This window comes from Arvicola amphibius, chromosome 7 (assembly GCF_903992535.2).
Source record: "Arvicola amphibius chromosome 7, mArvAmp1.2, whole genome shotgun sequence".
Classification (NCBI taxonomy): domain Eukaryota; kingdom Metazoa; phylum Chordata; class Mammalia; order Rodentia; family Cricetidae; genus Arvicola; species Arvicola amphibius.
The window spans coordinates 39,503,057-39,528,160 of record NC_052053.1 but is presented as its reverse complement, the minus strand read 5'-3'; the positions used below and the strand labels follow the sequence as shown (position 1 = coordinate 39,528,160).

Sequence of the window (25,104 nt, the reverse complement as noted above, 5' to 3'; positions counted from 1 at the left end):
ATACTTTTATAAATCTTCATAATAAAATAAATATTTTCCCTGTTAAGCTTTTATTGATCACAGTATTTTATCATAGTGACAGAAAAACAATGAATTCATGTACCTTTTATTTATTTCTGTCATTTTTGAAATAATATGGAGAAAGTGTTGTGAATTATTAAATGAATAAATGAGGTCTTCAAACACACAAAAAAATTGCCATTTATTTTAGCCTCAATGATGTAGAAGATCCTATGGCTTGAATAACTCCACTTAATGTTTATACTGATGGGAGACAGGTGAGCATGACAACCCAGATACACTCAGATTTAAAAATATTTTGTAGCTGTACTGTACGGAATACTCCTCAGAAGACATTTCCAACACAATAAATAGCCCAGGAGTGTGTGTCTCTGCAGTATGGATGTTTAATAACCAGTTAATAACTAGTTGTTTATATATATAATGTCTGGTGATGTTCTGGAGTCTATTCTGGTGGAATTATTAAAAAAAAAAAACCTTTGCACATTATCCATCAGTTTTTTTTTGTAAAAAAACAGTTTTTACAGAAAAAAGTTTTTGAAAAGCTTTTTCCCCCTGAAATCATATAAAAAATGGATCTGCCTCCTTGTTATTTTTTCTCCCCACTGTTAAAACTAGCAGTTCAATATCATTAACTTTGAAAATGTATTACTTTATTTGTCTTTACAACATGAAACTTAAATAGACACATCCATATTACTCTCCCCTTTAATCACTTGAGGTATTATTTAATTATATCTGATGTAGATATTTTCCTTTAAATTCATGCTAGAATCACCTGTCTTGTTGAGATTACATTACAAAAGAATAACATGAAAGAGATTTATAAAGACATAAAAATATTTTTGCTAATAATCTCAAATATTGCAATTTTTCACTGTATATACCCAGAAAATACTAGTCAAGATTAATGTGTATTTAGAGAAAGAATGTTTGTGGGGTGGTTGTTGCTTAGCAGTGTTGCTGTTGTTATTTAGTTTGTTGTTATTTTGCAAGTCTTTAAGTTTTAATGCTTAATGGCTAGCATGATTTTCTATAGATTATGCATTGGTTTCTGAAGAGTCTCTGCAGTAAATTTTTATTTCTGATATTATGTTATTTGAATAGTCACATTATTTATACTTATTATTAAAAATTCTTTATACTAAAGTATCCATTGATGTGAAGCCAAAAATATTAAATGTACCTCACTCAATTCTAATGTCCATCTACTTTATGTAACTACTTCTAAATAGTACATACTTTTTGCCCTGAATAGTGCTGCCATGACAGGTCGATATAAGTGGGTTGCCAATAGAGTTATTAACTTCTGACAGTGTGATACCTTTATTACCTGGTGAGAAACTGTATATTACTCTGTACCCTGTCTACCTGACCCCAAGTATGTGGCATCTGTAGACCATGTCAATACTCCCCGGTGCCCTTCAGAATGTTAGATCACAAGAGGAGAGCGTAATGACGGCCACAGGGGAGACCATACCACACATGTCTGGGGTTTCATCTGAGTTGTCTCCACAGTCGTCTTCTCCATCACAAACCCAGAAGTGGAGCTTGCAAAGGGAGTTATTACACAGGAACTCATCAGCTCTGCAGATACTTCCTCCTTCAGTTGTAAGGAAAAGGAGATTGAGAAAATTAGTAGTGCATGCGGAAGGTCTCAGCCTCCTCTATTTGTTCTATTATTTCCTACTTTATTCCTTCATATTTCATTCCTGCATAGTACCAGAAACAGGCAATTTACAAATGTTTTTCTTTAACAGCTTGTTCCTAATTATACCAACCAAAATATCTTTATATTATTATAAATATATCACATTTTGTTTAGGGAATACCAGAAGATAAAGAAGAATATTTTAAAAAATCTAAATTATCTTCAATTTAACACATTTGGACTACAATATAAAAGTTCAAATTGTTTAAAATGTTAATTTATATCCCCATGTTCTTTTGGGCAATTAAAAGCAACAGCAATAGCTGGCAGTTTGAGATGGCCTTTTCCATAGCTCTGATCAACAGCTGAAGGGGAGATATTTCGTTTCTGGAGCTGGGATTTTCATTTGAAAAAGTATGGCTTCCTGGAGGAGGACTGTCCCCTGTGTAGGGTTACTCCAATTAAGATTTTGTGTGTGTGTGTGTGTGTGTGTGTGTGTGTGTGTGTTATATCCATAAGGGTTATAAAATTGTAGGTTTCTGATGTGGGAATAAAGAGACTGCCTTGGCCTGATAGGGTAGAACTTAGGTAAGCAAGGATTGTAGTAGGAGTGACAGGCTGCATACCCCCAACCAGCTCGTGGCCACCGGCTAGCTTTACCCAAAATGATTACACAGAAACTGTATTCTTTTAAACACTGCTTGGCCCATTAGTTGCAGCCTCTTATTGGCTAATTATTGGCTAATTCTCACATCTTGACTAACCCATATTTAGTAATCTGTGTAACACCACAAGGTGGTCGCTTACCAGGAGAGACCTTAACCTGCATCTGACTCAGAGAGTAGAGGCATGATGACTGGCTATGATGACTGCCTGAAGCATCTGCCTCACTGCCCTCTTCCCAGCATTCTGTTCTGTTTACTCTGCCTACCTAATTTTCTGTCCTATCAAAGGGCCAAGGCAGTTTCTTTATTAACCAATGAAAGTAACACATAGACATTCCTCCATCAGAGGAGGAATGAACTGAATGCTGGGAGAAAGAAGTGCAGAGTCAGAGAGACGCTATGGATCCACTGCCAGAGTCAGACACCAGCACTTTGCTGGTAGGCCACGACCTCATGGTGATATACAGATTAATAGAAATGGGTTAAATTAAGATGTAAGAGCTAACCAATAAGAAGCTAGATCTAATGGGCCAAGCATAGATTGGATTAATACAGTTTCTGTGTGGTTATTTCAGGTCTGGGTGGCTGGGACGAACAAGTGGCTTTCTTGCAACAGGTTTCCATTTGGTTTTTAAAAACATCCTAATTACTGCTGAAGACACCACATATTTTGGTAATAGAAAATGGAGAAATTAATTTGGTGCTGATCATGAAGTTTCCTCTTTAGTGGTTAGCTTTAAAATTTAAGAAAAATAGTTGCTAGACAGACAGTTGTAGGAAAAATGTTGTCTATGAATTTACCTCTTTAAAAATATGTAAGTTACAGTTATAGTAATGACTGGTATGGAAAGATATGCCCATGGTTACATAATGGCATGGATGCTATGTAGGCAGTAACCATTGTTTTCTGATTGGACCAATTGCCAATGGTACAGGAGGAAGTGCACAAAAAGTAGCACAAATCTGGGAGATAACTCATGGCTGGGGAGCTCACATTTTCCAGGATAATCTGACTATTATTTCATCACGTTGACATAGTATCTGTGGCCCTACAACATCATTTCATTATCCCTATACAGGTAGATTAGAGCAACTCTCCAACTTCATTGTGAAGTTTCTTTATATAGTGGAGGGCAGAAACTCACAGTTGATCAAAGTGAAGTGACAATTTTTTTTTGTGGAGTCCTCAACAATAATTGGGACATCTATATGATACCCTTACCCCAAGACTCAGGGACCATCTTGGAAGAAAGAGTGAGAATATTGTATACATACAAGTAGAATAAAAAACAAGGTTAGAGCTGGGTCTTGTGGTGCATGCCTGTTATTACAGCATTTGGGGGGCAGAGACAGACATGATTCTGTAAGTTCGAGGTCAGCCTCTTATACAGAACAAGGACCAGGACAGCCAAAAGTACACAGAGAATCTCTGTCTCATAAAACCAATCCAAAGTAAACAAAGCAACCAACCAAACCACACAAAACAAAACAAAACATAAACAAAAAGCCAAAAGATTCAAACAATCTCTTCTCTATATTGATAGGACTGTACTCATGGCCTCAGCAACTGCATTCTGTGTTTACCTGCTCAAAACTTCTAAAGGAAACACATACATGTTCTGGCATGGATGGTTGATGCCCTCGTAAGCTCTCAACCACACTTGAGAAGCTTCTATTAGAAGAAATTAAGCTTTGTTATTGTTTTGTTAAATATCTGGCTTCTGGTAGTTAGCCCATGTTCCAGTAGATGGCCCACACACCTAATTATATTGCTAGAAGAAAATAAGTTCAATGAGCTATAAAGAAAGAGAAGAAGAAGAGGAGCAGCTTGAAGGAAGAGGATGAAGAAGAGGAAGATGATGGCAAGGACAATGACATGAAGATTAGAGATTTGGCAGATCCAGGAGGAGTTAGAGGGATAAGCGAAATGTGAATTTTATTAAAAACCATTTTACATGTTATGAAATTCTCTAACAAATTGTTATTTTTTAAAACTTGTACTTCTATTCATCATCGAAAAAGAATAAGCAGGGTTAATTTAAATTCCTCCCTCCCTTAAACACCGTCCTACTCCTTATTTTACTAAACTAAAATTTTGTGGCATTGTTAAGACATTTTTGCAGTATAAACAATCATTTCATAGAGATGAAAATAATTTGTCTATGTCCTTTATTATTTTTTCTTTTAAAATGTGTGCAATCAGGCTTTACTTTTGTATGTTTAATATTTTCACAAAAATGAAAATCACGTCAAATATAAAACGTTTGAATATAATATTTTTCTGTCAATACCACATGCAAAGAACTCAATGAGCTAACAAATTTTGATTCTCTGGACAGATAAGAAACACAGAACAGATTTCTGTGGTTATTGGGCACTATGGGTTTCTATGCTTCTCTGGACAACCTATTAATTTCACATCAATAGCTTCATCTATGAAAAAAGCATAATAAAGTAACTTCCAAACCCATATTCACAAGCACTTCCAAATAAAACAACACGGAGATATAAATTCATAATTAAGGTGAACAAATAGGATTATTATCCTAGTAGGAAATGATCATGATTTTTATGCCTGTTGTGAGTTACAACACAAGTTCAGTGTGTGATAGGAACTTGGAAAATTTCACATAATTGACTTGAAAAACAGCCTGCTATGATCTGTTGTAGACATACTTACAGGAAGAAAGTTTCAGATATATTGCTCTGAAATTTGTGTGACATTTAAAGCAGTGGCTAGGAAATTCTGTAAAATTTCAAAAGTGGAACCTGTTTAGATTACATTGCCATCTTTCAAAACCACAGAAGTCTGAGACACATAGAAGGGCAGGTGCTCAATGCATCAGAGAGTGGACTGATTGATATTCACAGTGTAAGGCTTTCAATTCCTATAGAGTTTTCTAAAATGCTACTTTACTTCAAGTGTCTGTAACACTAAATCTAAATTATTGCAATCTAAAAGTAATCTCAATTATCAAAATCATACAACCTAATATATAACCATTTAAAGTTTTCTCTTTAAACAATACAAAGGAAAATACATGTGACTTTCCTACTGAAGGGAATCTAAACACATTCTTTGTGTAGTGGTATATGCCTAAATTCCAGAACTTGAATGACTGAAGCAATAGTACTTAATCCTGGGGATAATACTAGGTAATATAGCTACCCAGATAGACTGTTTTCCAAAAGGAAGGTGGAGGAGGAGGAATGAAGTAGGGAGTGAGAGAGAGAAGGAGAGCCACAGAGAGAAAGACAGACAGACAGACAGACAACATAATATGGAGTTCAAGTATGCATTGCTTTAATTCCAAATCAAAATCTGTAGATTATGGAGTAGAGTCAAATTGTTTGGATAAGAATGGTTTAAATTACTAATCTCAATGCATGCTCTATTTTACAACAAATTAAATTCAGTCATGTTTATGAACTCTGACATACTTTACCTTTAAAAAAATTCTATTTGTAGTTTATCTGTATTGTTAAAAGGAAAGGTTATCTCCCCAAGCTATTGAGTTAGATTTCATTTTATTTATATATGCTCAGAGAAAGCCAGAAATTGTATTGCTTTTTTATTAAGAATAGGAAAAGAAGTTAAATTATATTTGTAACAGAAAGCTAAAGGTTTTGTGATAGCCTACTAATGACTTCAGACTGTACCATAAAGAATTTGTATTTCAAATAATGCATTGTGGGACTCTTGGCATCCTGCATTCATTACAATGCTTAATTCTCAAATGACATGAGGTACAAAGAAGCAACAGAAAAGGTGCAATTTAAAGATATTGGCTAGATTAATATTTCAGTTGCTTAGGTATATTTGTGATCAATTCACTAGATCATTAATAGCAAAATAGAAAACATAATACATGCTTGGCAATGAAGAATCTGAATTATAGCTGTGGTGCTCAGAGCTTCATCCAGCTTCACAAGAAAACTGATCAAGAGGACCATACAGGAGGCAGCCAGTCATAGTTGTCATATGGTTTTGGGTTGGCAGAAGTTTTGATATGGAATAATATTTTACAAAGCATATAAATAGTTACATTCTTTGAACTTGAGTTTTCTAAAAGAATACTGTAAATTGTTTTTTCTACAGGTGCCAGAACAAGTAGAACCAAGAATGAAAGTTCAAGCCACAATAAACATCAGGTTCTTTAGGATCATAGACTCTATCCTTTAACATACAAGTGCTGCTGTTGATTCCATCAGGTTTGGAACATTATTCTTGTATACTAACTAATGAAATCTGAAACACTAGAAAAATGTGTTATTCTGAACCTTAACCTTGTGTTTGTGTGTGTGTGTGTGTGTGTGTGTGTGTGTGTGTGTGTGTGTATTCGACTACATATAAGATTAAAGCCTAAAGTGAGCTTGGCATCTTCCACTACTGTTTTCTAGCTAGCTCTTTGAGCAAGAGAGTCTCACTGGATATGTACTTCACCATCTTGACTGGAATGCATGTGTCACAAGCTCCTGAGGTCCCAATACTGATATTGCAGGCATGCACCCATTTGGGCTTTATATGGCTGCTAGGTATCAGAATTAAGGTCCTTTGCCGCTCTTATCCTCTTGTACTTAATGCATTGATCCATCTTACACACACACATGCACACATACACACCTTCCTCGGTTTCCAGGATACCAATTGTTAGTGGAAGTGTCCCACTTCAAGGTGACAGGACATCAATTATAATAAAAGGGAGGTTTTTTTAGCTTTCTATTTCCTTCAAGATCTGAGAAACATTTATCAACACCAAAGTTACTTCCTCAGATTAAATTAAACACTAAAATTGCCAACACTGTTTTAAAATATGTTTTGGGAGCCTATGGTGGTATCATATCTTTTAATAAAATTTTGGGTGTTGAAAGGTAAAATTCATTGGGAGAAAGCTGTGATCTAGTTATAACACTTTCCATTTAAACAAACAAACAAACAAAACTAAATCATACTAAACTAAAAGTTCTGCAACCTGTGGTCACTTTAAGTTTCAGGACATAATTTCTTTTTAATCCTCATTAACTTACAACAACAACAACTGACTGTTTTTAATGTCATGATGTACAAGAAAACAGTTTCAAAAAATTGCTATTCAAACAGCTATAAAAAAATTCATACTAAAATTGAATATTATCTTCCAGAGTGAAAAAAGCATAAGTCATCTTCTCAACAACATGACCAGAAGAAATATTTGGCACAAATTACAAGTTACATATCACATAGGTGACAACTTGGTATAATCCAATAAACCACATGATCATTCTATTCTCTCAGAGTAAGAAAAGCCATATAGAAGGGAGGCAGATGTAAAGCCTGGAGAACATGTGAGCAGTCATGTCTCTGGACGCATGTCTTGTATGGATGTTGTGCCCTCTCTGTAGAGATGCTGTGTCCCATTTTCGTAAATACTCCTCATTTCTCTACATAGGCTACGTCCTGACTCTACAGAAGCTGGGGCCTCTTCAAATACTGGTTGTCATCCATCCTCCTACCCAGGTGCTGTGTCCTCTGTAGCTCACATGTTAGCACTGAACTTATGTCTAGTCTGGAGAATGTCTGCCATCCAGTACACTATAAACTCTTACATCTGAGTGAGTTTTCTCCCATTGTGCATAGTTTGGGCTTCCATCCTGCTTCAAGATTTTGTGGATTTTTCTTATTTACTAAAGGGAAAGTGGAATGCAAGCAGAAAACACTAAAATAATTATTCATAGATCCTTTCATTTGCCTACTCTGTAGACACTATTCCACAACTTTACTTCCATTCTCTCATTTATGAACAGAGAGACACACAATCACCACCACCACCACCACCACCACCACCACCACCACCACCACCACCACCACCACCACCACCTTACCTCTGCCACAGTTCTCTTCATCGCTGCCATCCACGCAGTCATAAATTCCATCACAAAGCCATCGAATCGGAATACAGTATGCTCTGTTTTTGCAACGAAACTGATCTTCCTTACATTCTATAACACAGTCCATCTGCTCAAAGACAGTGGGAAAGTAGCGTTCTTCATTAATGTTGATGGAATCACTAGGGAATTCACAATAGTAGATGTCTGCTATAGAGTGAGATTTAACATTTTGTCTTAATGAACACAGCCTCTACAAGCAACAATGTGCTTTAAGATACAGACAGAATGAAGAGCCTTCCATTTTCTGAGGAAATTATATACCCATAAAACATATAGCTATATAAAATTTCAGAGAGTTCTGATAGTCAAACTTCTGCTTATTTTTCTTGCATTTGGTTTTTCAACCCCAGTTAAAGTAATTCAAAACTTTAATCAACTGATAGTTTTACCTCATCAGAACCATCAGCACAGTCAGGTTCTCCATTGCATTTCAAAGATGCTGACAGACATCCTCCATTCGCACACATGTATTCACTTGATGAGCAAGCAGGAAAGGCTAAACAATTAGAAAGCTGAAGTTTAGATTAGCAAAACTGATGACTGATACAGAAGATAAAATATATACAAACATATGCAACTATGAATTCATGGACAGACTAAAATTAGGTTATGGTTTTTATAAATGTTCAACAACTAGCATTAGGGATCATTTAAATTGTGATTTACACTATTTTTTATAGGCAGGACATTTCAAAGGTTATTAGCTGTGATGTGAAGTAAGGACTTAATATACTAGACTTAATGAACAAAAAAATTCATTGAGATCCTTTTCTGTTGAGCATGAAGAGTTAAGTGAATTTCTCACAGTTTTAAATGATCACAAAAAGTCTACTTTCATAATGCAAAAAACATTAAGTAGCCTTGAGCCTTGAAAAAGTTTATGTATATGTATTAAATCAATCCTATAGATTTTATATTCTTTCTTTCTTTTTCTTTTTTCTTTATTATTTATTGAGCTATTGTGGAACACATTCTATACATCTGACTGGCCTCAAATTTAGAAATCTTCCTGCCTCTGCCTCCCAAGTTCTGAGATTAAAGGTGTGTACCACCTTGTTGGACAGTTTTTTTTTTATTCTTGAGCAGAGTTAGTAAGTGGATAAATTATTACCATATCCCAGTTTCAATTAATTATCATATAATTTGTGATAGCTTAATTTTGCCTATGGATTTAGATTTTAAGGCTTTTAATGAGACTTCCAGTGTTTGACCTTATATTTGGGAATTATGTGTCCTAAATTACTTTACAATCACTCTGAGGTCTAATTCCTTAAGCAAAGGTATAAAAGACTCCCTCGACTTTCAATTGTTTTATAAATCAGTTTTGTCTAGCAAATCTGATAGGTAAAATGGTAAGAATACATCTGGAAACAGAAAGAAAAATGTGATCCATTTCAATATGGATCATAGCTTACGCAGAGTTCATGGCAGTGAGTAAACTGTTTCTAGGGCCTTCTCTCCCAAGTCTATGCTTTTGTGCTTATACACAAATGAGAGCATGGTCTTTTGAATTTGTTTTCCTATAAAACATCATAACTGAAACATCTTTATTAGCATTTTATGTTTAATGAGCACGATTTAGAATCATGTATAAAGAATAGAAACGTATGAACTAAATTATTTTTCTATACCTTCCATGACCTTCTAATTTTCATTTGACTTGATATGAGACATAAATACAAAAGAATGCATGTGCATTTCAGCTGGCCCATCCAACTGCTGCCATCTGTTTCAGAACCTTACCTTCTGTGACTAAAACCTTGATACCGCATTTAAATCAAATTTCATTTTATAATAAGGGAGACCAATTCCAAGACTGACATTTGGATCCCATACATAACTAGTCATTTTATCTGCCAAATTGTCTTTGAAAACAAGGAAGAGCACACAAAGAACTTATTCACAGACACTTCAATTGATCTTTAAAAGTCAGTAGAATGTGGGTCTGTGCCAGAGTTTTCTGGACAAAACATATTGGTTTAAATTGAGTCAAGTTTAAAATAGCCAGTAATTTAGATTTTCTACTCTCATTTACCTGGCTCACAGTTTTTCTCATCTTCTCCATATTTACAATCTTCATGCCCATCACACTTCCATTTTGCTGAAAGGCATTGACCATTGGAACACTGAAACTGATCTTTGGAACAACTTGTTTCACAATTTTTCTGCCAAATATAACAGAGAGATAATTAAATTAATTCGTTTTTAAAAAAATATCTGCAAAGCCAAAAGACAACAAAAATGTTTATAAGGGTTTAAAAGCCACAGGAATGGCATAAGACACAGCATATGTTCATTGCTGGCCTGTGAGTATGACAGAGAGATAAAAAATTTCAGTTTTCTCTGTGAATAGTCTTACTTTTTCAGTTTTTCAAATTTTATTTTTAAGTTAAAATATAATTACTTCATTTTTCATTTCGCTTTTCTTTCTTCGTATCCTCCCATATTCTCCCTCCCCTCTTTCTCCTCTTTAATTCATGGCATCCTTTTCTTCAGTTGTTCTTGGGCCCTCTTCTGGCCATCAATTGCACCTCCACACATGTGTACATGCAAATATACATGTGAAGAAATAAATTACTTGCAAATTGTATACATGTGAAGAAATTAATATCTTTATAAGAAGGTGATTAGACTTTTCAAATGCAATTCGAAGAGAATTGTCCTTTGTGGAATAACACCTATGGGAATGAAACTATTTTTAACAAAATAAGACTTAATATTGCTTATGTTTAAATAAAAGCTTCTTTTTTTCTTTTCTTATACTAAAGGTTGTACAGTTAGGAAAGTGCCCTTTTTATTATATCCAACAACAGTTTCTTCCAGATAAGCCATATTTTACACTTGCATCCCAAGGCTGGAATCTGTCACCCAGATTTGAAAGTTCTGAACTTAAATACAAATTCAAATTATTGGGACAATACTTTTTTTTAAAAAAAAATATTTATTTATTTATTTTATTTTTTTCCAGTTTATTTATTTTTTATTAAAAATTGCCATCTCCTCCCCTCCTTCTCCCCCTTCCCTCCCCTCCCCTCCACCCATACCCCCACTCCCTCCCTCTCCAGGCCAAAGAGCCATCAGGGTTCTCTACACTATGTTGAGTCCAAGGTCCTCCCAACTCCCTCCAGGTCCAGGAAGGTGAGCAACCAAACTGACAAGGCTCACACAGAGCCCATCCATGTCATAGAGACCAAGCCCATCGCCATTGTCCTTGGCTCCTCGGTCAGCCTCCACCATCAGCTACTTTCAGAGACGGCAGGACAGAACTAATGGGAGACCACCAAGTCCACTTGGAATGGGACTGATGGAACATGGGACAATACTTTTTTAAGAAAGAGACCAACAATATGTCTGCTATCGTGTAGCTCAAGAACTCAGTTCATGTCACCTGAAGAAGATGAGGAACAGACTGGAAAATGTGTTCCTCAATTATGGTCATTTCAACTTTTCGTAACTAAAACACGCAAATTTGTAGAGTCCTTTGTTTGTGGTGAGCTACTCTTTAACATGAGACATGCCATATAGCGATTGATAAACTCAGTGTTATTACACTAGAGAACACTGATTTTCCCTCATCTAGAATATATGACAGTCCAGTTGTTATCATAAGATAAAACAAATTCTATAACACTGAATTTGGAAAAGACAGATCAAGAGAAGGAAAGGAGACTAAGAGTAGGCCAAAGAGTTAGAGACCTATTCATTTGCACCTATTAATCCCATAGGAACACTTATCTGGAAGCCATAGTCTAAATGCAGAGAACCTGGTGAAGACCCGAGCAGGCTCTATGCATGTTGCTCTAGTCACTGTGAGGTCATATGAGCTTTGCTCACATTGATTTAAAGGGTATTGTAAGAGCCATCCATTCTGGCTCTTACATTCTCTCCGCCTCATGTTCTATAGGGCTAGCTGAGCTATTATGGTTATGGACCATTTAGGGCTGGATATTCCAAGGTTTATCTTTCTACATAATGTCTGGCTGCGTGTCTCTATATTTGTTCATATCTACTGTAGAAGGAAGTTTCTCTGATAATGGTTGAAGAAGGAAAAGATTTGTCTCCCTGAGACAGGGATATCTCACTATGGATGATTATTTTCTAATTATACCCATTAGACTGCCAATTTCACAATTTCATTTTTTTAATGCCTGAATGATACTACATTGTATAAATGCTACATATTTTCTTTATCGATTCTTCTGTTGCTGGGCATGTGGTTGTTTCCAATTATGAATAGAAGAGAATAGAATAGAATAGAATAGAATAGAATAGAATAGAATAGAATAGAATAGAGATGATCATAGTTTAATTGGGGATGGCTTACAGGTTTAGAGGTTTAGTCTTTTATTATCATGGCTCAGAGGCAGACACAGTGCTGCAGATAGAGATCTTAAGTTCTACAGCTAAAGCAGCAAACTGCAAGGAGAGAGAGAGAGAGAGAGAGAGAGAGAGAGAGAGAGAATATAAACAAGGGAGGTCAAGATCATGATGGAGAAATCTACAGAGACAGCTGAACCAAGTTCGTGGAAACTCATGAGCTAAGCTAAGACTGACAGCTGTGGAGCATCCACAGGACTGAACTAGGCCCTCCCTATGTGGGAGACAGTAGTGAAGTTTGGGCTATCTGAGGGGTCCCTGGCAGTGGAACCAGGATCTACCCCTGATAAATTTGTAGATTGCTTTTAGTAACATTTTTACTATGTTAATCCCAATGATCAATGAGAATGGAAGATCATCCTATTTTCTGGCATCTTCTGCAATCTGTTTCTTTAAAGACTTGAAGTTTTTATCATGCAATTATTTCATTTGCTAGGGTAGAGATATTCCAAAATATTTTATATTATTTGAGGCTATTGTGAAAAGTGTTTTTCCCTGATTTCTTTCCCAGATCATTTGTCATTAGTATATAGGAAGGCTACTGATGTGTGTGAGTTAATTTTCTATTCAACTACTTTACTGAGTTTGTTTATCAGCTATTGCACAGTCCTATGAAAATTCAGGTAATTTATGTATATTATCATATTGTGTAAAGCTAAAGATACTTTCCAGTTTTTCCTCCCTTGATCTCCTTCAGTTGTCTTATTTTCCAAGGTAAGGTTTCAATTACTATAATGAATAGGTGTGGAAAGATTGGATAACATTGCCTTCTTCCTAATTTTAGTGAAATTAATTTGAGTTTCTCTTTATTTAAGCTGGCATTTGCTATATACTTGCTGTAAACTGACTTTGTTTTATTTAGATATGTCCCCTGTATCCATAATCTGTCTAATAATTATATTATGAAGGAGAGTTGGATTTTGTCAATGGACTTTTGTAAATCTAATGTGATGACCATGTGTTTTTAATTTGTTTATAGGGTGAATAACATTTATTGATTATGTATGTTGAGCCATCTTTGAATCTCTGGTATGAAGCCAACTTGAACATAGTCGTTGATCCTTTCAGTGTGTTCATGGATTTGATTAAGTTTGCAAGTATTTTATTGATCATCTTTGCACATTTGTTCAAAAGGAAAATTGGTCTATAATTTGCTTTCTTTCTTGAGTTGTTATGTGATTTAGATTTATTGGTAAATTAGGTCTCATAAAATAAATTGGGAAATGTCCAATGTGTTTTTATTCTGTCGAATCTTTGGAGAAGTATTAGCATTAACTCTTCTTGAAGTCTGATAGAATTCTAGACCAGGTTATTTTTCTAGTTTTTTATTTATTTTTTTTATGCAATATAAGGATGGATCTTGTTTTCACATCCATTGTGTTAGTCTCTGGATTTTTATTAAGAAGATAACACCATTGAATTTGAGACATATCAAATTGCAACGATTTTTTTCTATTATTTTTCTTGTTGCTGTTGGCGATGGTAGTGGTGTGTGTTTGTGTGTACTCCCATTCTTTTGATTTAGCTAGTCTGAGATTATTTTCCCCTGTATGTAGCTAACTTCTTTAGGTAATGTCCTTACATTCTTTACCTTCTATCACTTTTTATAAAGCTAGATTTGTGATAGATACTTCCTAAACTTGGATATATCATGAAATTTCTTCATCTACTGTGCCTGAAAGTATTGTTGGGCATAATAATCTGAGCTGGCATTAAAGTCTGTAACACATCTGTTGAAGCTATTCTGTCCTTTAGAGTCTCCATCCAGCAATCAGGTGTAATACTAATGCTTTCGCTTGTATATGTTTCATAGTCTTTTTTTTTTTTTTTTTTTTTTTTTTTTTTTTTTTTTTTTTTTTTACTGTAGGTTTTACTATCCTTTCTTTGTTTGGTACATTTATAGTTTTGATTATAATGTGCCAAAGGGACTTCCTTTTCTTGTCTAGTCTATTTGGTACTCTGTATGTTTCTTGTATGTTAATAGACATCTTCTTTAATTTAGAGAAAATTTATTCTAAGAGTTTTGTTGTAAGTATTTTATGTTTTGACCTGCATTTTTTATTTCCCCTATTATTCTTAGATTTGGTTGTATTATACTTTCCCAGATTTCTTGGATATTTTGTGCTAGGGTATTTTAGTTTTCTTTAACCAATATATCTATGTACATTGTGTTTTCAGTGACGGGGATTCCTTCTTCCATCTGTTTTATTATAAAGGTGAAGCTTTCTTCTGTGGTTCCAAATTGAATTCCTAAATTTTTCACTTCCAGAATTCCCTCAATTTGTTTTTTTTTTCTTTATTGATTCTATTTCTACTTTCTTATTCATTTCCTTCCGCTGTTTGTTTGTTTCCTTTTGAGGACCTCTATTATACTCATAAAAGCTGTTTCAAGTTTTTTTTTCCTTATAGTTCAACTATGTTTGAATATTCAGGGAGGAACACATATGAAACAAACAAGAAGCCTAGGGAACTCTACTTCATCCTGACATCCATCTTTCTCCCAGTGTTCTCTCTCACACCTCATCTCTTTTCCTCTGAACTGATCTTCTTACCATTTCATTGTGTGTGAGTCAACTTTTCCATTATGACATTTGCTCCTAAATGACTGTGCAATAGTCTGTCATTGTGGCTACTTCTGCTTTCTCATGGACACATTTCATTAGAAGTCAAAGAGGATTATATATATATATATATATATATATATATATATAATATATCATGTGTGTATACATACATACATATATATATATATTATATATGGAAATTTCCCAGATCTTTGGGGGGAATGAGATAACAGAGAGTGATTTTTATCCACCTTGGTCTGAAGATTGGTTTGAATAAGCTGTACAGCCCAAGCATCTTTGTGGACTAATTTTTTTCTTTTGCATAGAAGTTTCTATTTTTCACAATCTGTACTTTTTCCTTTCCTACAAATGGCTTAGGAGCTCACAGCTATAGACATTCCTGGGGTAAGGAGGTGAATCATTATTCTTCTTTCAAGATTAATCCTCAGTTAATGAAGGAAACTGTCTTTCCTATTTTTTAATTTTATATTTGCTGACAGATATTTATTAGACTTTCTTCAATACAATTGATATTTTCTTCCTATACTTTCCCAAATATTAAAGTATTATTACTTGCCAGAGACTTTCATAAGTGTTAATGAAAAAAGGGTGTTCTTTCTTATATTATGATCACAAAGACCAATATAAAATATAATTTTCAAAACTACGATAACAAAAAATATTGATTGTCAAGATAAACAAACATGTATCTTTTAGAGAATGCCTTTGAGAAGAAGTTTTACCAGAAGTGGATCTACCTCTGTGACGGTTTAAATGTTTCAGAATAGTTTGAAATACAAGGCATATGGAAGCAGTGCTGCTGGAGAACTGGAGACTTCTGTATCATTTGTGTAGAAGGAAGTCAAGGCTGAAGCGGTAGGAATGCCATTAATGTAAATTTCTGTGTACTGAGGTAGAGAGTACTAGGCTCACTAAGACTACTTAGGAAGCACAGAAAGACCACACTCATCTCCAGCAAAGTAAGACTTCAAGACTGTTGAGTGAAGGTCTTAGAACCTTCTAGTCTCATACTCAGAAAACACTTACAGTTTTTTCTATATATAAACAGGCTATAATTTCATTACTGAGGCCTTTATTATTGTGTTATCTGTATTGTACACTTAATTTACTCAGTGTTTAAAATTAAGGGATGTTGTATTTTAATTAAACTTCTTTTCCTGTCCTTATAAAAATCATCAAGGTTTTTTCCATTTTATGTCTTAATTATTGTTGCTCATTGGCAAATATTGAGTAATCCATGTATGCCTATCACACTTGATTATGGAGAATAATCTTTTACCATGCTGTTGGATTTAATGTGCAAATATTATGGCAAAGTTTTTTTGTATCTACGTTCATAAAATGTTTAGGCTTGTAGCTTTTTGTGTGTTGTGCCTTTTCCTGGTTGTGACTTACAATTAACCCCATATATATAAAGATCATCCATACTTATGAACCAAGTATTTAAATAATCAACACTTCACAATTAACATTTCTTTCATTCTCCCCACATTTATGTATATATATAAATATAAAATTTATATGTATAAATATATTTCATAATATATATTCCAAAATTTTTTAACATAAAAATAACATTGGCAAATTTACAATGTCTCACAAATAATAATCCACTAGGGTGTTTAAACCACATGAAATATCTTTAGTTAATCAAATATATTATTTGGCAAAGTGAGGTTTCAATGTACGTCTGCTTATTGAATATAGGTAAGACTACACTTATATAAAACTTCGCATTCTCTGTTTTTTGAAAATTATTTACAATTTAGATAATCTATTCATTCTTTAAAATATCCATGCATTCTGAATTTAAGTTCCATTATCTTTTCTAGAATTTTTTCCTTGGGAATTTTATAAATGTATTTTAAATATATTCATCCTCGACTACCAAGTCCTTCTGTCCTTTCCCCTCAAGATTTATTTGTTTTAATTTTATGTGGATGAATGTTTTGCTTACATGTATATATATATATATATATATATATATATATATATGCATATTCATTATCCAGTTTCTATGAAGACTAAAAGAGAAAGTTAGATTCCCTTGAAGTTGTACTTATAGGAACTTTTAAACAAGTGCTCTCAACTACTGAGGCACAACTTCTCCAGCCACAACTTACATTTTCTGAAGAATATTAATATTTTAGCAAACCCAAAATGACTTTTGTGATCTTATTTAAGTGCTATTATGAATGTATGGATTTTATGCTTATGTGGTTTCAGTCCATCGCAGTAACTTACATTTTGGATACTGTACTGGTTCTTGTTGTCAGTCAAGACACTTTCAAACTTGTCTCCAGGCCCTGTGCTCTCTAGCCTTTTAGTTATGTGTGTTTCCAGTCTAAGACTCTGCTAACATTTCATGTTATGAAATTTTTTTCTCTGATCTAAAATTCCACATTCCCCACTGTAGCCCCGTTTCTAATAAGTGATCTGTATAAATCACTGTGAACACTTACTACTGGATTTCTCTTGGTTATGTACTGTTTTTGGAGGTAGATAGTTTAGAAAAAAATATTAAACAGGATCTCATATTGCTATTTTTAAATTTATTTTTTAGTTGCTGTATTTACTGACAGTCAACCTACGATCCATACCCATAGCCCACATGGGGTAAACAGAGCATAAGCTCTCTCATGTTGTTCTCTGATCTTATCGATATTGTGGCATGTGTTCATCATCATTCCCCAAACACAAAACAAAAAAACTAAAGAAATAAAAGCAAAGTTTTAAAAGATAATTCTCTATGTAAGCAACTGAGATATATAATTGACATTAAATTAAGTCAATTCAAGTTTTAAACTTTATTTTATAGTCTTTTGAAGAGATATGTTTAGGAATATATCAACACTGAGTATGTATGTATACATAAAAAATACAATTCTCCCAACTTTTCTACTTCCTAGTAATATAATCTTTATGCAACTACCTTTCTATCTTTGTGCTAAGTTCTCCTTTGGATCCTTTGCTTCACTGTCTTTTATTAAACAAAATGTTATTGTAGGCTTTAAAGAAAAATAAATAGAATTTGCTGTGGACTACACTGTCTGTAAGGGAAGACAATAATAAAGAATAAATTCCTTAGAGCATTGCCTTGATGACACTTAGTAAACAGAAATATATTTTACCAGGAAAGTACTTGCCCAGGAACTTAGTGAATAAGCTGAAAGTTATTAGTAAATATATTTACTCTGACATTAATAATGTTTTGGAAAAGGTTTACACTAAAATTAGATTTTTATTCTTTTTATATATTTTTAAAATCTAGTAATAGCATAAAACAAGAAATCATAAGACTCAAGGAATATGTTTGAAGTATCTGAAGCAAAATAAAATCAAAACCTTGCCATGGCATCAGTAGGTTGCATGAGATATATTTTTCTGACTTAGGAATGTCTAAGAAATTTTTAAATTATAGCTGCAAAATGAGTATGTGGCTTGTTGATGTAAGCTAGTCTCCTTGTAGAATCCTAAGAAAGAGTTCAGGTTTTGATGTATGAATAGTCCTTCAATAAAATGGATATTTTCCAACTTCTCTTGAGATACCTTTTGAAAAATCTGAGGTTAAGATTTTGTGTTCTTGAGGTGAAAAAATCACACATAACCTTGTTCAAACACCACATTTGTAGCTGTCATTAGCGTGAATTTTCCAAATGGCAAGGAAATAAAAGCATCTGTCCTTATAATAGTGGGGGTTGACTGGAAAAGCCATACATTGTGTGCACTGTTGTACAAACAGTAGAGACAGGTTGTGTTTCTCTCTCAGAAAGGGACTCAGTGGATACTTAGGGAAGTTAGACCTGAAACAGAAACCACTAAAGCTTTAGGAAGGATCCTCTTCAGTTACTTCAGTGGAATTGTTTCTATGAATAACAAATGCATGTATTAACCAACGAAGCAATATGTATCTATAGCAATACTATGTGATTGAAAGAGCAAGGACTTCCAAAAGGGACTGAAAACCTTTTCCCCTTTTGTTTACTTACATTGCCTATTTTCCTCTTGCATAATGAAGAAAACTAAGAAAAATTTTCAAAGTGATTGTTCCTGCACTTGTCCCAGATGATGTAATCCAAAAGCTGGTATCATTTCACTGTGATTAGTTTTAAAGTTGCATGGAGTCATGTGATACATAGCAGAGAAGTCTAAACACAATTCAAACTAGCAGAGTTGTCCAGAGAAATTATCTCCTATTTCACCTAAAGCATAGGCCTTATAATAAATGGATTGTGATCCATCATCTACGGAAATCTTGGTTTCATGAAACTCATGGTTTCATGAAAATCGATGACCCACAGTAAAATTTATAAGACTGGAGCCACTGAAGAAAAAATATTTAAAATACATAAAATATTAGTAAGAGCTATAAATACTCCGGCAAATTTATGAACAAATGCACAAATGCCAAGGGACACCAGGAAGAGAATTTCTAAGCATACTATTCCCTGAACAGATATTCAACAGTGGAGAGAAAAGACACTATATTTAGTTGTCACAAGTAGCACAGTTATTCTGTGAGGTCTGTGCAGCGTAACACATAAATTAAAACTCTCTTAGGTCATCCAGAGCAGGGTGCACTGCAGAATTCTCCTTTGTCACACTTATCATATTCAGTGATGATAACCCTGCACAAGACCCGATTTCCCTTTCTTTGTGTGTGTTCACAGAGATCCCTACCTCATCAGAGCCATCTGCACAGTCAGAGTCTCCGTCACACCAAAACCTCGATGAAACACAGTCCCCGTTGCTGCAGAGAAAGTCTTTCATTGTACAGGTCTGGGGCTCTGAAGATAGAAAAAAAAACCGCATGGAGTAAAAGTATTTTATCATCTGCATTCTGAGCAACATGAGGAGGTAATGAAAAACTGAAAGATGTTAGGCAAGCAGAGGCAATGAGATCATTTCGGGGGAATACCTCATAAGAAAGCTATGGAACAGAATATACATATTTTCAAATTTAATTTCAAAGTCATTAAAAGAAATCATTGAAAAATTTGACAGCTCTAAAAGATGGGCTATTATTTAATAAAATATAATTTAAAAGTACAATGTATATCTATTATTATATTTAACAACATGATAGGAGAATAGACTTTTAATTATGTATGGTAGGGATTTAATTTATCTGATTTTGTCATGGAAAATCCAGGGTTCATAGGACAGGAAGGAATATAAACATAGCATTAGGAATGGGTAGGTAGGCTTTCTAAAACAACAACAACAACAACAAAAACAGCCTATTTGTTGGTGTAGTTGTTACCTGTTGTGCTGTATAGTTTTTCCATCTATTTTGATAATTGGCTCATAATTGATTTAATTGTAGTTGGGTACATTTCTTATAGGACTAAAATCAACCAGCATGCCTTAATGGCTTCACTTTAGCCTTAGGGGAAAGTGTTTTGTCACACAGTCTGATTTCAGAACTTGACTTCTGGAAGTGATCAGTGAGACAGTTAGGCATCACCCTTCTCCAGTTTGGATCTTGGATGCAAAAAGTCAGCCTCTGTTTTAACTAATCATTGTCTTCTTAAAATGCTTTATTTTAACTTGTTTGATTACATACATCCACTTTCAGGCATTATATGAGTAAATATATTTTAAGCATTTTTCCACTCATTGTCTTTGCAGCTGTGGCCCATGCAATAATTTCCTTGTCCTCATGAAAGAGGAATAAATAATAGACATCTAGCCTGAGGAACATGTACATAGAGATTTAGGAGATTTATGCTCTCCTTAATGATGGTGAGAAACTAAGCCTTCTGTTAGAAATATCTCTGCTTGAGCTGTTCCACAACACATCACTGTCTCTGGAGCTATTCAGTCTCTGAGCGTTAGCAGGGCATGGCTGGTGTCATAACTCCTACATTTTAGTAAATGGGAACTTTGAAGAACTGTGAGAATGTCATATGTATCAGAGAGTTCTTTTTTTCAGCTTTAGAATTAACCATGTCTGAGTAAATGACCTTTAGTCTATACGTAAAACAGAATATGATTCAGAAGAATGAGAACAAGTAACTGGGCCTAATAGTTTAAACCTACAATTCCAAGTTTGAGTCCAACTTGGAGAGTATAGCAAATTGTCATCTAGCTTGCCTTCACGGCAAAAGTTTGTCTTAAAGAAAAACAAAACAAAAAAAGAACAACAAATTAAAAAACGAGCAAATAAAAAACCCAGAAACCAAAGTAGATTTTTCTTTTTTTTCTTTTTCTTTTTATTTTATTTTATGTGCATTGGTGTTTTGCCACAGAGAGTTGTGAGCTGTCATGTGGGTCCTTGGAATTGAAACCTTGTCCTCTGGAAGAGCACTCAGTGCTCTTAATTGGTAAGTCATATTTTTAGGACAAAATGGATGATTTCTAACAGGACTCTCTGATTCTTTGTTCAGTGGACATTATAATAGCAGTGCTTTCTCTTGTCTTTATTGCGTGTGTGTGTGTGTGTGTATTTCCTTTTCTGAAAATAACTCTGTTGACACTAATAAAAGCAATAACTGCCAAGTACTAATTATCTAATTGCCGTTAGACATTATGTAAATTTATTGCTGAGTACTTGCTCAAACCTCAAAGCAACTGTAGAATGCACTTGCATTGCTTTTCCCCATGTAACTGAGTAAACTGAGGCGTAGAGCGAATTCTAACTTTACTCGAAGTGGCAAAGTATTCAAAAGAACTAGTATTTAATGGAACCAATACAGCTAGATAGCCAAGGCTTGTGCAGTTTACATTGCTTTCTACAGACTGCAGAAATGATGCCAGGCGAGTAGGAAGCTGAATTTCTTTTGTTGGACACCTGCCTATCTCTATTTTACTTAGTCGTTCTCATCATCACCCTACACAAAAGTTATAATATTGTATTGGACTCTGTGAACGCAAAGAGTTTTATTCTAAGAGAAAAAGACATGGTGATGCAGTGTGTGCAATTTTTAGCAATGATGGCTCACAAAATCATTTTAATTATAAAAATAGAGATAGAAGGTACAGTTATAACATACGCTAAACGCTTAAAAACTACACAGGAAGCATTCACATATATGTGCTTGAATGTGAGCAGAATTCCTTCTGCTTCTCTTGTAGCTTGTGTCTACTCTGTTTCAAAGCAAACGTATTTCCTATGTGCTAAATAGGCCTCATAGGCTTTGACATATTTTGCTGTATGGAGAGTTGTAAATTGTTGACGTAAGATTGTAATTACGTCATGCTATCTGCTGGAGGCATTTGCTTGGTAGTTAGACAGTCAATTTGTTTCATATCGTCTTTTTTCTAAATCAGTAAAGAAGAGAGACTGCTATTTGCTATGAAAATATGCCATGAAAATATTTTAATTAACAACGGAAATTCTGAGTAATTTTTGCCATGAACTGAAATTTGCCAGCATGTATATCTATGAACAGAAACAATGGTAACTCCTTATACATACATGTGCCATTGAGGAACGGGATGTGTAATATGTTTCTAAACCTCATTTATATGGCAAAGAACATTTACTTAAGATAAACTGAAAACAAAAGTTTTCCAAATGAATTTAAATCAGTTACCTTTAAAATTCCAATTGCGTAAAAAATCTTTAAGCCTTCCCAATAAAGTAGAAGAATAGTTTTCAAATTAATGGCCAGGTAGCATTATTTGTGCATATTAGAACTTCAGCAGTGGGGAGAATGTCCCTGTCTGATAACCGATTTGTAAAGAAAGTCTGAATGCCATCTTTGCCATAGAATAACTAAAATGTTGCTCCCATTCTTTCTGTCATATGAACTGTATTCCTATCCCAAGAGTAGATAGGAACCCAGCACATAAACTGTTTACAATGTTTTCTGTAAATCTGCCCAGGCACATTGCCCACTAAGAAGCTTCTATGGGGTCCGTTTCTTCTGTGTGGGAAGATTCCTGGATTTCAAAGTTAATGACCAACCATGGGGGCGGGGCACCATACAGAATGGCTACTTTCTTTAATATTAAGGGAGGCAAAAACACAGTCTTAGCATTGGAAACTGCAATTAAAACCATCCTTGATGAAAAGAACACAGTGAAGTTCAAGAAGGAAATCGACTTTCCAAACCACACATTTCATAGCATAGCATAGATATGCAATCTCCAGATTCTCTCCTGAGCATCAATTACTCTCTGTTCAGCAAAAGTTATATAAATATGGGTGTCCTCTGTATCCTTCAAAATGGAGTCTTTGCCATCTATATGATTAAGACGAAGCACATCAACGAAATCTCAGAAATATCTGATGCATCAAGAATGTAAACTCTTGTATTTTAAATTTATTTTTTATTGATGTCATATATCCATCTAATTTTAGTATTAGTACTGGATATATCTGAGAACCTGTTGTACGAAGGTCTTAACTGTTGATGAAAAGAGTCTAACAGTCTCATAAGTCCATGCAATATTCTTTACATTTGTAGACAGTGACCCATTAGGATTATGTATATAAAAGTGAGAGCTCGCCATGTGCTGCCACAGTCAGATATCCCTAATCATTTGATGGTCGGTCACAGGTGTCACTTCCCCAAAAGTTATTTGAGACATTAACACATGTTGTGCAGGATGAATATCTAAATGATTCACTCCACCACATACATGCCTTCATATAATGTATTGCTGTGTAGATTATGTCATTGTCCTCTGGGAATGATTGCTCTTAACAGATAATATTACTGATATCCATCTGCATCAAAACTTTTTAGGAAGGAGCAAAATATAGATACTGAACAAATATAATTTGAGTATTTTCTCATTTTAATCATGGTGATATCATGTTTTACTTATACATAAAAGCAGTGATAAGATTTTTACTGAGGAGTAAGGCTTAAACACAGATATTTTGTCTTAGTGAGAAAATATAATTTTTGGATAATTATTGCTTTCAAATTTATTGTATAAAAGTTCAGCAGGCAGGTGCCATCAGTGTTATTCTGTTTTCTGAGAAAAGCATCCTGAATGCAGATGGTGTTCACTACTCCAGAGAGGATAAATGATAACTCACTGAAAGATGCTCTTGGGTGAATTTGTAGTGTGAAAGGATTGAGGCAGAAATGGAATGAATAGCATCCGTTAAACATGATATGTGTTGTGCTGTCTGCACATCAGTCAGCTCATTGTATGAACTTGCATCAAGGGCTTTCTTCATTGCATACTAATGGGCTGTATTAAACCTCCTGATACTCTTCTACCAATTCTGCAAGCAGAAAGAAAATAACTCTCAGAGTAAGCAGCCCAATCATTTTACCCTTTAAGAATCAGGTCAATTTATTCTGCGTATTCTGTCCAAATGTGAATACATGTATAAAAATGTGAACGTCAGGACAGAGGGGTCCAAATTTTGCTTTAACAGAAATAAAAAAAAATGCTGTCCTGCTTGTTCATTGGATGGAATGTCAGGCATGGAAGGTCATGAGGCAAAATTTACTTACTGCAGTTTTCTTCATCAGAATTATCGCTGCAGTCATTCTGACTATCGCACCGCCAGTGATCTGGAATACAGTTGTTGTTCTTACACTGGAATTCGTGAGGTCCACAAGTCTTTTTATCTGTAATGAAAGAACCTGAGTTTACATGGTTGGCTTTCATTATGACATCCTTACAGTAGCCTAACTGCTGTGTCAGTGCATGGCCTATCACATCTCAGGAACTTCTATTCCGTTACTGACTGAGAAGTATTCCAAGGTGAAGATGAGCTAAAGTTTTGAGTCCACTTGGCCCTTTGCACTTGTTCCATATTACCATTGGAGAATTAAAAAGCAATTAAACCAACAAGTGATGTGTGCAGTAGTATTGTCAAAATTGTCCCAAACTATTCTTCTATTTCTGCTTCTATGCATAGTAACGAAATAAATTATTGTAATATGCCTGAGGGTTTATGTTGTCC

General features: G+C 34.5%; 1 protein-coding gene across 1 annotated transcript in view; it reads right to left on the bottom strand.

The window, feature by feature from the left end:
* Lrp1b (LDL receptor related protein 1B) overlaps nucleotides 1-25,104 on the bottom strand; it is a 1,542,993-nt gene that overhangs the window by 114,625 nt on the left and 1,403,264 nt on the right. The window contains exons 67-72 of the mRNA XM_042055373.1: nucleotides 24,650-24,766; nucleotides 19,908-20,014; nucleotides 10,301-10,430; nucleotides 8,655-8,761; nucleotides 8,200-8,332; nucleotides 1,502-1,624 (exon numbers count right to left, since the gene is read on the bottom strand). Coding sequence (XP_041911307.1) covers nucleotides 1,502-1,624; nucleotides 8,200-8,332; nucleotides 8,655-8,761; nucleotides 10,301-10,430; nucleotides 19,908-20,014; nucleotides 24,650-24,766 — 717 coding nt within the window. The remainder of the gene's footprint in view (nucleotides 1-1,501; nucleotides 1,625-8,199; nucleotides 8,333-8,654; nucleotides 8,762-10,300; nucleotides 10,431-19,907; nucleotides 20,015-24,649; nucleotides 24,767-25,104) is intronic.